General features: G+C 39.0%; 1 protein-coding gene across 3 annotated transcripts in view; it reads right to left on the bottom strand.

Moving 5' to 3' along the window:
* PRDM5 (PR/SET domain 5) overlaps window positions 1-12,091 on the bottom strand; it is a 209,513-nt gene that overhangs the window by 135,788 nt on the left and 61,634 nt on the right. For all 3 annotated transcript variants that reach the window (XR_009563928.1, XM_030863957.2, XM_030863958.2), the window contains exon 3: window positions 5,548-5,670. Coding sequence is in view for 2 of the 3 variants with exons in the window: in XM_030863957.2 (XP_030719817.1) it covers window positions 5,548-5,670 (123 nt within the window). In the remaining variant the exon portion in view is untranslated. The remainder of the gene's footprint in view (window positions 1-5,547; window positions 5,671-12,091) is intronic.

Genomic DNA, 12,091 nt, shown 5'->3' with positions numbered 1-12,091 from the left:
CTCATTTTTAACACATTAGCTAGCAGCTAAGACAAAAAGAAAGGAACCAAAGGGGAAAAGAGGCCAGGACAGATATTGCCTAGACATCACCTTTATATGAAAAGAAGAAAGTGCAATGCTTTGTAATGAATTATGGGTAGTTGGGGAACTTAAAAAAGATCAAGGAGTATGTGATGTAAATAACTTTAAAAAATATTTTTAAAAATTAAATTGTTCTGCAAATTTTCAGCAGTTTCAAAATACGTAAATAGCAAGTTCAGACATATGGAAGTTTTTTTTTTTTAATTGTTATTGGAGTATAGTTAGTTGATTTACAAGGTTGTGTTATAGTTTCAGGTGTACAGCAAAGTGAATCAGTTATACGTATACATATACCTACTCTTTTTTAGATTCTTTTCCCATATAGGTCATTGCAGAGTATTGAGTAGCGTTCCCTGTGCTATACAGTCGGGCCTTATTAGTTAACTATTTTATATATAGCAGTGTGTACACGTCAATCGCAATCTCCCAATTTATCCCTCCCCCGGAAGGTTTTTAAATCTGACTTTACTCCTTTATAATTTATCTCAGCTCTAAGGTATTAGAGCACGGAGGTTCAGAGAGTAGACAGGGGAGATAATTCACCAGGGTTCAAATCCTATCCAGCTACCCCCAGGCTGTGTGGCTCAGACAAGTCACTTAGATTCTCTGTGTGCTAGTATCCTCATGTGACAAAGGGAAATGATAATTATAGTGTCACAGTAAGTATTAAGGTTTTAATACATATCACCATTTACTGGCGTACAGTAAGCATGCAGAAAGGGTTAGCTGCCAACATCATCATTATTAAGGATTAACTCATTCTTCAAGGCATCACTATGTATCTTAAAGCTCTCTCTATACATATTCATTTTTCCTACCAATAAACTACAACCTCATTGAAAATAATAAACTGATAAGTAATAAAATTCCCCCACTCCCTGTAGGAACATAGGGCAACAGTAGGGTTGGTATTTAAAACCTCATAGGACCAATTACTTGTGATTTTAATTTAGTTTAAATTTTTACCCTAGTGAAAGACAAATATGTACCTTACTGGAAGATAACCCATTAAAAGACAGACCTGCAAGTTATTTAACTGATATTTTATTGAAGGAAATCGCCAGAGAGCTGCACCTTACAATTCTGTAACATACAGAGTCTAGAAAATATTGTAGAAATACCATTTGTATAAATCTGATAGGAAAAAAATAGAAATAGGGAAGAAACAGAATTAGAGGAAACTATGTATAATTTTGGGTATAAGTGAGAAATCCTTTTGATATTTCTTTTGGTTGGCTGCTTGGCTGGTACCATTCTGCATCAACACTATTTGATAAGCCTGTTGACCTTGGTGGCTTGATGACAATGGAGAAAGTACTATTTGGGCTCTAAAAACACGCAAGTTGCTGCTCTCCTTGGAGAGTCACATCTGATCTCCCACTTCTTCATACTGAAATGCCATGTGTCACCAGAAAAGACTCTGGGATAAACTGTCTAAGATTGTCCATCCTCTCACAAGGCACAGGTAGGAGAGCAAATAATATGTAATAAAATAGCTTTCCTGGTAATGGGGAAACCAAACTGACATCGGAATCAGGGTGGAGCTCTTTTGATACCACAAGCTCAGCTCAAAGCCCAGTGCCCTCTAGTTAGACCACCCCATCCCCTGGCACCCCTCACAGAGTAGTGGACCAAGACCCAAATATTCTTCCATATGCTCCTTGTTTTTTTTTTTTTTTTTAGAACAACAAGCCATCTTTCATTACGTTGATAAGATAATATACTGTGAAAAGTCCCAGGAAAGGTATGTCTGGACACATGTCTTAAGAACATGAGATACAATACTCTAGTTCTGAAATGACTAAAGTATTCCAAGTTTTAACTTTAAATGACATAATTCTGTATTTAAACAAATAGTTTTCTACCAAAAGATCAGAAATTTTCAAAAGCCTGCAAAACACTAAGTAGTTCAATTACTTTTCAAATATTACATATTTTTTTCCTTTAGTATAATAAAATTAGCATTTAATAAGAATCACCCGTTCCTTACGGAGCTTAAGAATTCTCTTGGTTCATTTTAAGCCAAATCTTTCATGTTTAGAATTTTCTGGTTTAGTCAGAAATAGTTTTCATGGGTCTGAACATCCAGTTCAACTGATTATTCTGAAATGTGCGCATGTGGGAGGAATTGTTAGCCTATGAGACCCTTCTTCAGTAATTCAGATATTTAAATCATCATTTCCAAAGCAAGTCTTCCAAAATCAAATAAATTGCAAAACTAGAAGTATAACTGAGTCTCCAAAAAAGAGTTCCCATCCTCTGCCAAAACAGACCTTGAATTCTTAATCCCTTGTCCAAAAAAACTGGACCGAGTATTGACGTTTTCCACCAAGCAAGCCACATAGCCACAAATGTTTCTCATTTACTTCACTCCTGGGACACACAGCTCAAATAAAAAATTTCCTGAATACCCTGAATTTCAGATGCAACTTGGAAGGCAAGTGATTCATAATGCTTTGCAGGAAACATTATGATCTTCTCTTACCAATTCAGTGTTTCTGGAACGCAGTCCTCAGGAGATAATCCCAACTAATCAGAAGGATGATATCACTGTCAGCCATGTGACCCAAATATTAAGCTCTCTGCCTCTAGCTCAAATGTGATTTTGAACCCTGAGCAATCCACTTCTCCAGCTACTGTTCAAGTAAGAAAGACGTTACCTCAAGGGAGCTAGCAAAGATGCATACTGTGCTCCATGGCAAGAAACATGGTAGCACCGCACTCAACCCCCCCTTAGGAAAGGCCAAAACCACGTTAAAAGGAATTAAAGGCACTGTCATCACTTCTGCACCCAAAGACTCTCACAGTGGCCTCTGAACAGTCACAGATTCTAATTAAATTCAAGTGTGAAACTTCACATAGCCTCCAGCTAGTTTATGAGTCCTACGCTACTGCCACTCCCACTTCACCCCCTATTAGCAAGTCCAACAATAACATCTTGGAGTACCAAAGTTGCAACAGTCATCTTTTGTAGATTCCTATTTGCTTTCAAGGAAAGAAACACAGTTGAAATAGAGGAAGAAAAGTACTGCACTGAATACACCGAATTAACATGAAAACTGTGTAAGTCTTAGAAATCCTGGTTACCAAAAAGGAGAGAAGTGTAGGTGGCTACAATATGATGAAATAAACAGGGCATAGAGTAGCAAATCTGGGTAGCGAAAGATGGAGACAAACACTTACTGACAGTAATCCGTTAACTAAAGAATTCAGTATAAGCAAAATGTACAGTTGAAGGGAACTCTTCAACAAGGATAAACCTGATGAGAGATTCTGGGGCAAAACTCAAAGCTGAGCATATTACACCTTGAAAGTTTGGGCAAATGGAGAGAGCTACCGATGCTACAGAAATAACAGCCAATAGGAAGAAATGCCCAAAAAGGAATTTGAGAACAGCTTAAAATCATTATTTAAGCATAAGAAGAAAAGAATCTAGTTTAAACAGAATAATATTCTCTAAAACACAATAATGAAGAACCTACAAAACAATGGGTTTCCCTAAATTAGGTTTCATGGTTCTACAGGCAATTTTGATATTGTTAACATTTACAAGGGAACACTTAAACTGAGTCTGTAAATTAAAATTAGGATATAACTGAAGATCCCGTGAGATAAGTATGCCTCAGAAAACCATAAAAAATATAAAATACTTGAAAAAAAATAATGTCTACAAATTAAAAAAAAGAGATCAACTTCAATGTGTGATTGGATCAACACATGTCATGAACAATCTAAAAAGTGGCTTGAATACAGCTGGCTGCCAAAACATCCTATTTTGCATCCCCCACGTGGCCCTTTGGTAAGTCATCACTCATTTATCCATACCAAAAGAAACAGTAATCACACTGGTGATCCACTACTTCTTTTTACTGAAGAAATCTGGTGAGCTAATAACATCAGGAAATGAAATATTCTAAATGACTGTGTTTTCTGGTTACTTTAAAACCTAATTCTGTGCATTTTTCCCTCTTGCTCCTGTTGGTCTTAGACTTGGAATTGAGTGAAATCAGCGTAAGCTCTCAGAGTTTTGAATAAATGACATAATATATATGAAGCTTCTAGAATAGTGCACATGGGTAAATACTCAAAGAACTGTTAGTTCCCTTATTCGTTCCCCTTCCCTCTTGCTTCTGCCAACCATAGCTTTGCTTCCTCTTCTGCAGTTTAGGATTCAGGAGCTGAGTTTTCACATGCGATAAGTTAATTCCCCAACAGAATGTAATGTTTCTTTATTCTCTTAATGATCTGTCCAGTGAGTTTTAATTATAGAGCCCCTCTAAAAACTCCTTGCCTTGACCTTTTCTCTTCTTCCCTTAATTTCCACCGAGGGATCACTGAAGTTCAACTCACAGTTTGTATTAGAGACTAATGTTGTGTGTAGCACTATACTAAGATATAGGGATACGAATTCAGGAAAACATTGATCCCACCTGGCAGAGTTAATTTTATGTGCCAGCATGACTGGGCCACAGGGCTCCCAGACAGTCTTTCAAACACTACTCTGGGTTTTTCTGTGAGGGTGCTTTTGAATGAGATTAACGTTTTAATGCATGAATTTGAGTAAAGGAGATTGCCCTCCACAATGTAGGTGGGTCTCGGCCAATCAGCTGAAGTCCTGACAAGAACAAAAGGGTCTCCTTCCCCCAAGTAAAAGAGAATTCTTTTGCCTGATGGCCTTTAAACTGGAATATCCACGCTTCGGGCCTGACAGCCTTTCAAGTGGGACACTAGCTCTTGCTGATTCTACAGCAGCCTTCCAGTCATCAGACTTGAACTAGACCATCCATCAGCTGTTCCTTGTTCTACAGCAGCCTGTTGCCTCTGGACTCAAAGTGGGACATCGGCGCTGCAGATTTTGGACTTGCCAGCCTCCAATTCCTTACAATGAGCCTCTTTCTCAGTCTCTTTCTTTCTCTCTCTGGATGGATGGATGGATGGACTGACAGATAGATAGCTATACATCATAGATATAGATATACAGATATAGATACATAGATCCTATTGGTTCTGTTTCTCTGAAAACCCTGAGTAATACAATACCCTCAAGAAGCTCAGAGTACAGTCATAGGGATATACCCAAATAAACTTTCTCCATGAAGCCTTTCCCAAATAATAACACAGAATATGGTGCTATGAGCCAAATAAACCATCAAACAGAAAAACTATCAATAAACATTCACTGAGTGAATTAAAAGTACTTGAAAGCAGAAGCCGCCAAGGACAATATCAGCCCATGTAATTCATTCCCTCAAGGATTCTCATAAAGTGAGTGATCTGGTGTCAATTTACAGCTAGGCTTGCCCTTTCCTGCACATGCTGCCTAGATAAGATTTCTCTGCTTTTATGAGTTAGTTACTGTTATTTGAAGCAGGTCATTGGGAAATAAATTTAAAACAGGGAGTACAGTTATAAATTAGTTCATTCCCCTCGCAGTACAGAGTACAAATAAGAAGCAAATAAGCTCACCTGAATGGCAGCCAAGTTCTTCTGCTCCTGAGATGGTGCCTCATGGACAAAGCGAAGCCAGTTGGAGTGCCGTGGGTTGGTAGCATCCAATATGTACAGAACTTCTCCCTTACTCCCACGAACCTGAAACATAAAAGCTCCTGAATTTGTACTTGAAGTTAATACTAACCATACTAAATAGATTACCCATACTAAAAATAACATGATATTTTTTATAAGTATTACCTTTCTTATTAACAGGTGTTGAATAGATGCTGGATTAACATCCGTTCTTCCCTTTAAACATATGTACAAACAGAGCCTACTTTAATTTGGCAGATGTCTAGATGACTCACAATTGCAATCAACTCTCAGAAACATCCGGTGTTGATAGCTCTTTTCTGGTCAAGATTATTTATTTGTAGGTGTATTTCAATATATGTGTCACAAATGCAATTGTTCAGGAGATAACTATAATTGCAAACCATCCCCTTTCTTTCCACCCAAGACGGCAGGGCTGCTTGGTTCCCCAAATGGGAGGGGTGGAGCTGGATAAATCCTTTCAATTTCTCTCTCCACCTGCCTACGGAATCATTTCCATATGCGGAGAATTTGCTAATCTAACCAGTGGAATCTGACATCCCCTGGGCCACAATTCACATTTTTAACTAGTGGATGAATAAAACAAGTTCAATTTTGTCCTTTCATGGCCTGCTCATGTCTTGCTGAGAACGACGGTGGGCTCTCTGTTTTTTGTTTCTTGCCATAAACCCTCCCGGTCAGATTTACTCAACTCTCAATCAGGGGAGGAGGGTAACTGCCAAAGGAGCAAGTACTCCACTGGGCATTCTTGAATCCAAGTTGCTTCGAATCTAGCTTCTCAAAACCTCTGCATTGTAGGGTACTGGGCACTTGCTCAGTTTAATAAAACATATACCAATCTCTACCCAATGTTCATTGTGTGTTTATATTCAATTGGAATTGAGGAGGGGGGGGGGGAGCAATGCGTGATTAGCACTCCACATCTCTAACACCAAGTAACACAAATATAAACACTATACCTTCACTGACTTGGAGTGGGAAAAAACAAATTCCAGACCTCCAAACTTTTATAAAGTAAAGCACAACTAGCCTAATAAGGTACGTATTTTCATGATACATTTGGACAATCATTCATTCACTGAACAAATACTGACTGAGTCCCGACCATAGTGCCAAGTACTGCTAATGCACTGGGAATCTTTCAGTGAACAAGACAGATAGATGAAGCCTGACCTCACAGCACTTAAGAGCAAACAAGCACAGAATATAACTTCAGGTAAAGGTAAGTGCTATGAAGACAACTAAAGGATAAGAGGAGGATGCAGAGTGAGGGGAGAAGGGCTCTTCCAGATGAGCTGGTCAGGCAAAGCCTCTCTGATGAGATGACCTGAAAAGAGTCCTAAATGAAGGGAGGGCACAGCCCAGGGGAGAGCTCAGGAAAGTGTGGTTCCAGGCTAGAGGGAACAGCAAGTAAAGGGCAAACAGAAAGGCCCTGAGTTGGAAACAAATTAAGAACAGCAAGAAGGTCATGAGGCTGGAACAGAAGGAGCACCAAGACAATGGTGGGCGTTGAGATCAGACAGGCTGGCATAGGCCATGGTGGGCGTTGAGATCAGACAGGCTGCCATAGGCCAGATCGTGCGCTGACCTGGAAACCAAGAAGCCATCCCTACAGGTCAAGTTACCCAAAAGCTGCTGTGTAAGAACATCTGCTGCATGCACTGCAAGGACTGATATTCAAGATTCTAATACATATTGTCTGGGAAAAAATACAGTTAGCCTGCCCCTTGTATCTTATATCTGCCATGTTTCTCAAACAATCCCTGTTTTCTTAAGGGCCCAAGGATCCTCAATAATCATTTAAAAATCTCTCTAATAAATGGCAGACCCTCACTGGAAAGCAGGGATTTAATTTTCTATACTGTAATCGCTAAAAGAACGTAAGACTATAAATACATCATATTTACATCTCGTATGTTTAGGTGTGAAGCTATGGGAATTTCTCACTAAATAACGATCTCACGCTGAGATCTGCTTTGGGAGGCCCTTGAAAACTGTCCTGCCTTCCTGCTTAGCCGTTAACTCAGAACCCTCACTGCCCACTGGGTGATGCCAAAAATGTCCAGCCACACTGCTGGGAAAAATAGGACACTCTACAACCCCTCTTCAAAGAGGACACCAGTTCACATGTGTTGAAGCAGAGTAAAAAGGTAATTCTAAATATCTAGGTATAAAATCTCCTTTCCAGGCTCCTCCACAGCTACAGTAACAAAACTGTTTATATTGACAAACAACTAAATTAAGCAGAACAGGTAGCATCGCCACTAGATACCTGAAAGATAAATTTTCTCAGAACTGAAATCTAAAACCTACAACTGTTGTTGAAATCCACACAGTCCAACTGATTCTATGTAGGGAAACACCAGCGTGCTCGCCCATGGCAGACCGCATTTGAGAGGAGAAAACTACCTACAGAAACTGGTTAATGGCTCTTCTTAGCTATACATTTGTTACCCAGTATTAAGTACAATATATATCAGATGTGTTTGACATTTGAAATTCTTTCTTCAAAGATGTGAAACACAACAAAGATTTCTCTGTGACTTATTATAATAAGCCCATTTTACCAGGGGCATTGTTTGTTCCTTATTTTTTCAGCTTTTTCCCAGGCCCTTTGGCTCCGGCTATGTTGAATGACTCAGCAACTCAATTCCAGTCCATTAGATGTATGCACTTTCTGGTTGTCTATTACCTTCTCACATCATATTCTGGCTTAAGAGACATGCACAATTTAATTTTTTATTAAAATTCTTACAAGATTTGTCACATTCAATAATCTAAATTTATATATTATCACTTATACTCTCATAACAACACTATAATGATATACTACAGTGGCCTACACATTCATATTTGAGATAACTTGTTTTGTTCATTAACAGAGCCATTGCCCATTTGTTTCACTCTAAACATCCTTACCCAAGTGACTCTTAAGTCCCTGCACAGTCTTTGCAGGCTACCTGTTTTCTCCAGCTTTCGAGTGGCTGGTCCTTTCCTCGTTCCTCCATTCCAGTCCTCAACACTTCACTGCAAGCTGCTGGATTATCTGCTCACATGACTTTTATCTTCCTACCCTAACCCCGGCATTCTCCTCACTGAAATATCTAAGAGACATCCAAGGATAATCTAATCCATCTTTCCTCTTCCCAGAGAAACCAAATCAAAAAAACTCTAGACAGATGGCTATTATTAAAGTCTCCATTTATCTATTTTAATTTGATACTGAACCCTGAGGGAATAAATTGAACATTTTTTTAAAGACTAATGAATAAAGAAGATCCAAAATTCCTCTTAGTACCATGTTCCAGCATCGAACTGACCTTTGCAGCCAATGTGTATTGTTTTTCCTTTCAAAACTAGTTTTCCAAATGCCATCTTATTCTATTTGAATTTTCATGGAAATGAAGTGTATTGGTTACTGTCCTACGGAGGGTCATCTTCTGAATACCTGGGGCTACAAAGAAGTCAAATTCTCATCTTGCAGTAAAAACCATCTCAATCCCAAACTCTGATCTGCACAGTCTTCCTAAGCCAGTTACACAAAAATAAGTTAGCTAAAGTAGGAAAGGGAAAGAAACCCTCATGTGAACATGAAAACCTTCCCCCTTTAATCCAGTCATTCATATCTCTAGGACTCTGTCACTGTATATTAAATGAAAATTATCACTGCGCAGGAACTTGGCAGGTTCTCCGCTCTGTCAAATGCTACCGACGTCCTTTTGCAAGGTCCAAGATAATGTGCTACAACGGATCTGTCTTTTTTCCAGATTAAAGATCAGCAGCGTTAAATATGTCACAGTTTGTCTTCCCACCCAGCAAAGGACAGAAGAAATCACAGAAAGACTCAGCTCAACAAAAGTAAACCCTAACATGTAAATGAAAGAAATGGAAATATGTAATCAAATAAAATATATAAGAATTTTTCTTTCCTTAAATTTAAGTATTTTCCGTTAAATTGTGTCAACTATAGACAGAAAAGCTTATTTATTACTTGGATGGTTCATTTTCACAGCAGAAGGGTCGACAACGTTACTCTATTATTTTCCTTCAATTATTCTGAACGCCTGAGGAATCTTTCACTCAACACATACAGGACATCAGGGTTCCCAGAGCAAAGCTAATCAGCCAGATTTGTCCCCAGACAGGGCAAAATGTACCCAATGGAATTTTATTTAACATATGGTAAAATTTAATGGCAGTGAAATATAGTCAGTTCCAAAAATATACAAATAATATCCTTAATTAGAAGTCACAATATGTTATGTTGATTTATTAAAGAAAATATATTTTCCTTTCTGTCTTTCAACAAGACTTTTCAAAGAAGGTAGTTTTAAGAACTAAGATTTAGAGTATGGATGTCTTTAGAGGATAAAATGTCATCATATTTTTGTATTTAAATTACAGGCATTCTTTCGGCAATTGTTTTTAACTGAAGGCCAGATGCCCTGCCTTCAGTATTTAATTACCCAGGCTTCATGATATCTTTAGGACCACAAAAAACTAAGTGTGCTCAAATAATCAATTCTGACAGCACACTGTTGTCAGATTTAAACTAAAGAGACACACTTTCAGAAATCAGCAAAGATCATCCCTAGGAAATGCTAATGATTTACAGTTTCTAAGCAAAGGGATGGTTGATTTTTTTTTTTTTTTTTTTTGCGGTATGAGGGCCTCTCACTGTTGTGGCCTCTCCCGCCGCGGAGCACAGGCTCCGGACGCGCAGGCTCAGCGGCCATGGCTCACGGGCCCAGCCGCTCCGCGGCATGTGGGATCCTCCCGGACCGGGGCACGAACCCGTATCCCCTGCATCGGCAGGCGGACTCTCAACCACTGCGCCACCAGGGATGCCCTTTCCTGTTGATTTTTCAAAGTATTCAGTCTAAAATTCTTCCCAGCTTTGGTGCCTTTAAACACACACACACGTATCACCGTAGCGTATCTACTTATATCTCCCCCACATAGTGTCTCATGATCCTAATCCCCAGAACCCCCGTCCTCAGACGGCAAAGCACACAGAGGGAAAACACAGGCTGTTACAGATGACTCTTTACTGAATAACATCCATAATATAATACACACAAAATTAAATAACTTAAAAAGACTGATGAGAAAAATAAAGTCTCTTTTTCATTATAAATAATTAGTGCCCTAAATATTTCAAGCTGGAAGGAACCTCAAGAAGGCATTCTAGAGTGGTAAAAAATGGTAAAAATGCTGGACCAGGAATCAAAAGGCCAGATGTGAGCCAAGCTCTGACTGTATCGCATAGGGTGAGTCATTTCCTCTAGCTGAGCTGAGCCATGGTCTCCTGACCTCTAAAACGGGGATGACAGTCCCTGCCCTGTGACCTCACAGACACTGCGTGAGCCTCAAAGGAATAAGATGCATGACTTCTTTATACCAATGAATATTTTGCAATCACAAAGTTATCAGTACACTGAGGAAAGTGAGGCTCACAGCAACTAACAGACATTCTTAAAGACGAACACTGCTTTCAACAGCACAGCTGGGTACGTATGTACCATTTTTCTGCCATGTCAGCTTTTTCAAGGAACAAACATGAAGGATATCCTAAAAACCCCTATTCAAACCCAAATACATACAAGTAGCCTCTGCTTGGACACCTGAAGTAAGAACAGGTGCCATTACTAGGTAGTAGCAAACCCAGGTGTAGTTTCAGCTGAGCTGACACTCTTCCTTACGCCAAATTCAAACATGTTGCTCTGTGACCAACTGCATTCAATCCCAGCTCTGTCCTTTCAGTAGTTTTAATTTCTCTCCTACGTACATACAGCCCTTCAAATTTCTGAAGGCTGGAGTCCCTCCTTCTCTACACTTTCTCTTCTACAAGAAAATAACTCTTTCCTTGTCTGATGTGATAAACGTTCCTTCACCATCCTGGTTGTCCCCATATAGATGCACACTAATCTGTCAAAACTCTCTTAACACGGGACAGAAGTCAGCACACAAAGGACTATTATGATCTGGGCACTGTCTCTACTGACGCAATTTAAAATCACAAAAGCTTTTTTGGTTGCCACATCTTAGCTGAGGTTGCCTTTTTAATCACGTAAGCTGTATCAAGGAAGTTCTCCTGATACCGTCAAAGGCAAGTTTAACTGAGGAACTCGGTTAGGTTTCTGCAGGTAAGCAAATCCTGTACTTGGGCACCTGTACAGATTGTTTCAGAGATGGAAACCTTTTATTTGGTACTGTCTCAATAAATATTTTATTCACTAAAAGCTCAGCTAATGTGTCCTTTTTTAAACTGTCTTGCCTTTATTTCCTTTAAAAGTTCAAAAATAATTTATAAGAGGTAATGAGAGACTTACTTGAAAAGCACTCCATATCTTGCTTTTCAAAGTACTTTTTAAATTGGGCTAATTTTTTAAAAGAAGAAATAACTGACATGACAACGTGAAAGACACAGTGAAAAGCATATCATCTTTTCCATGGTAAATTT

This window comes from Globicephala melas, chromosome 5 (genome assembly GCF_963455315.2).
Source record: "Globicephala melas chromosome 5, mGloMel1.2, whole genome shotgun sequence".
Classification (NCBI taxonomy): Eukaryota; Metazoa; Chordata; class Mammalia; order Artiodactyla; family Delphinidae; genus Globicephala; species Globicephala melas.
This window is presented reverse-complemented; position numbering and strand designations above follow the sequence as displayed.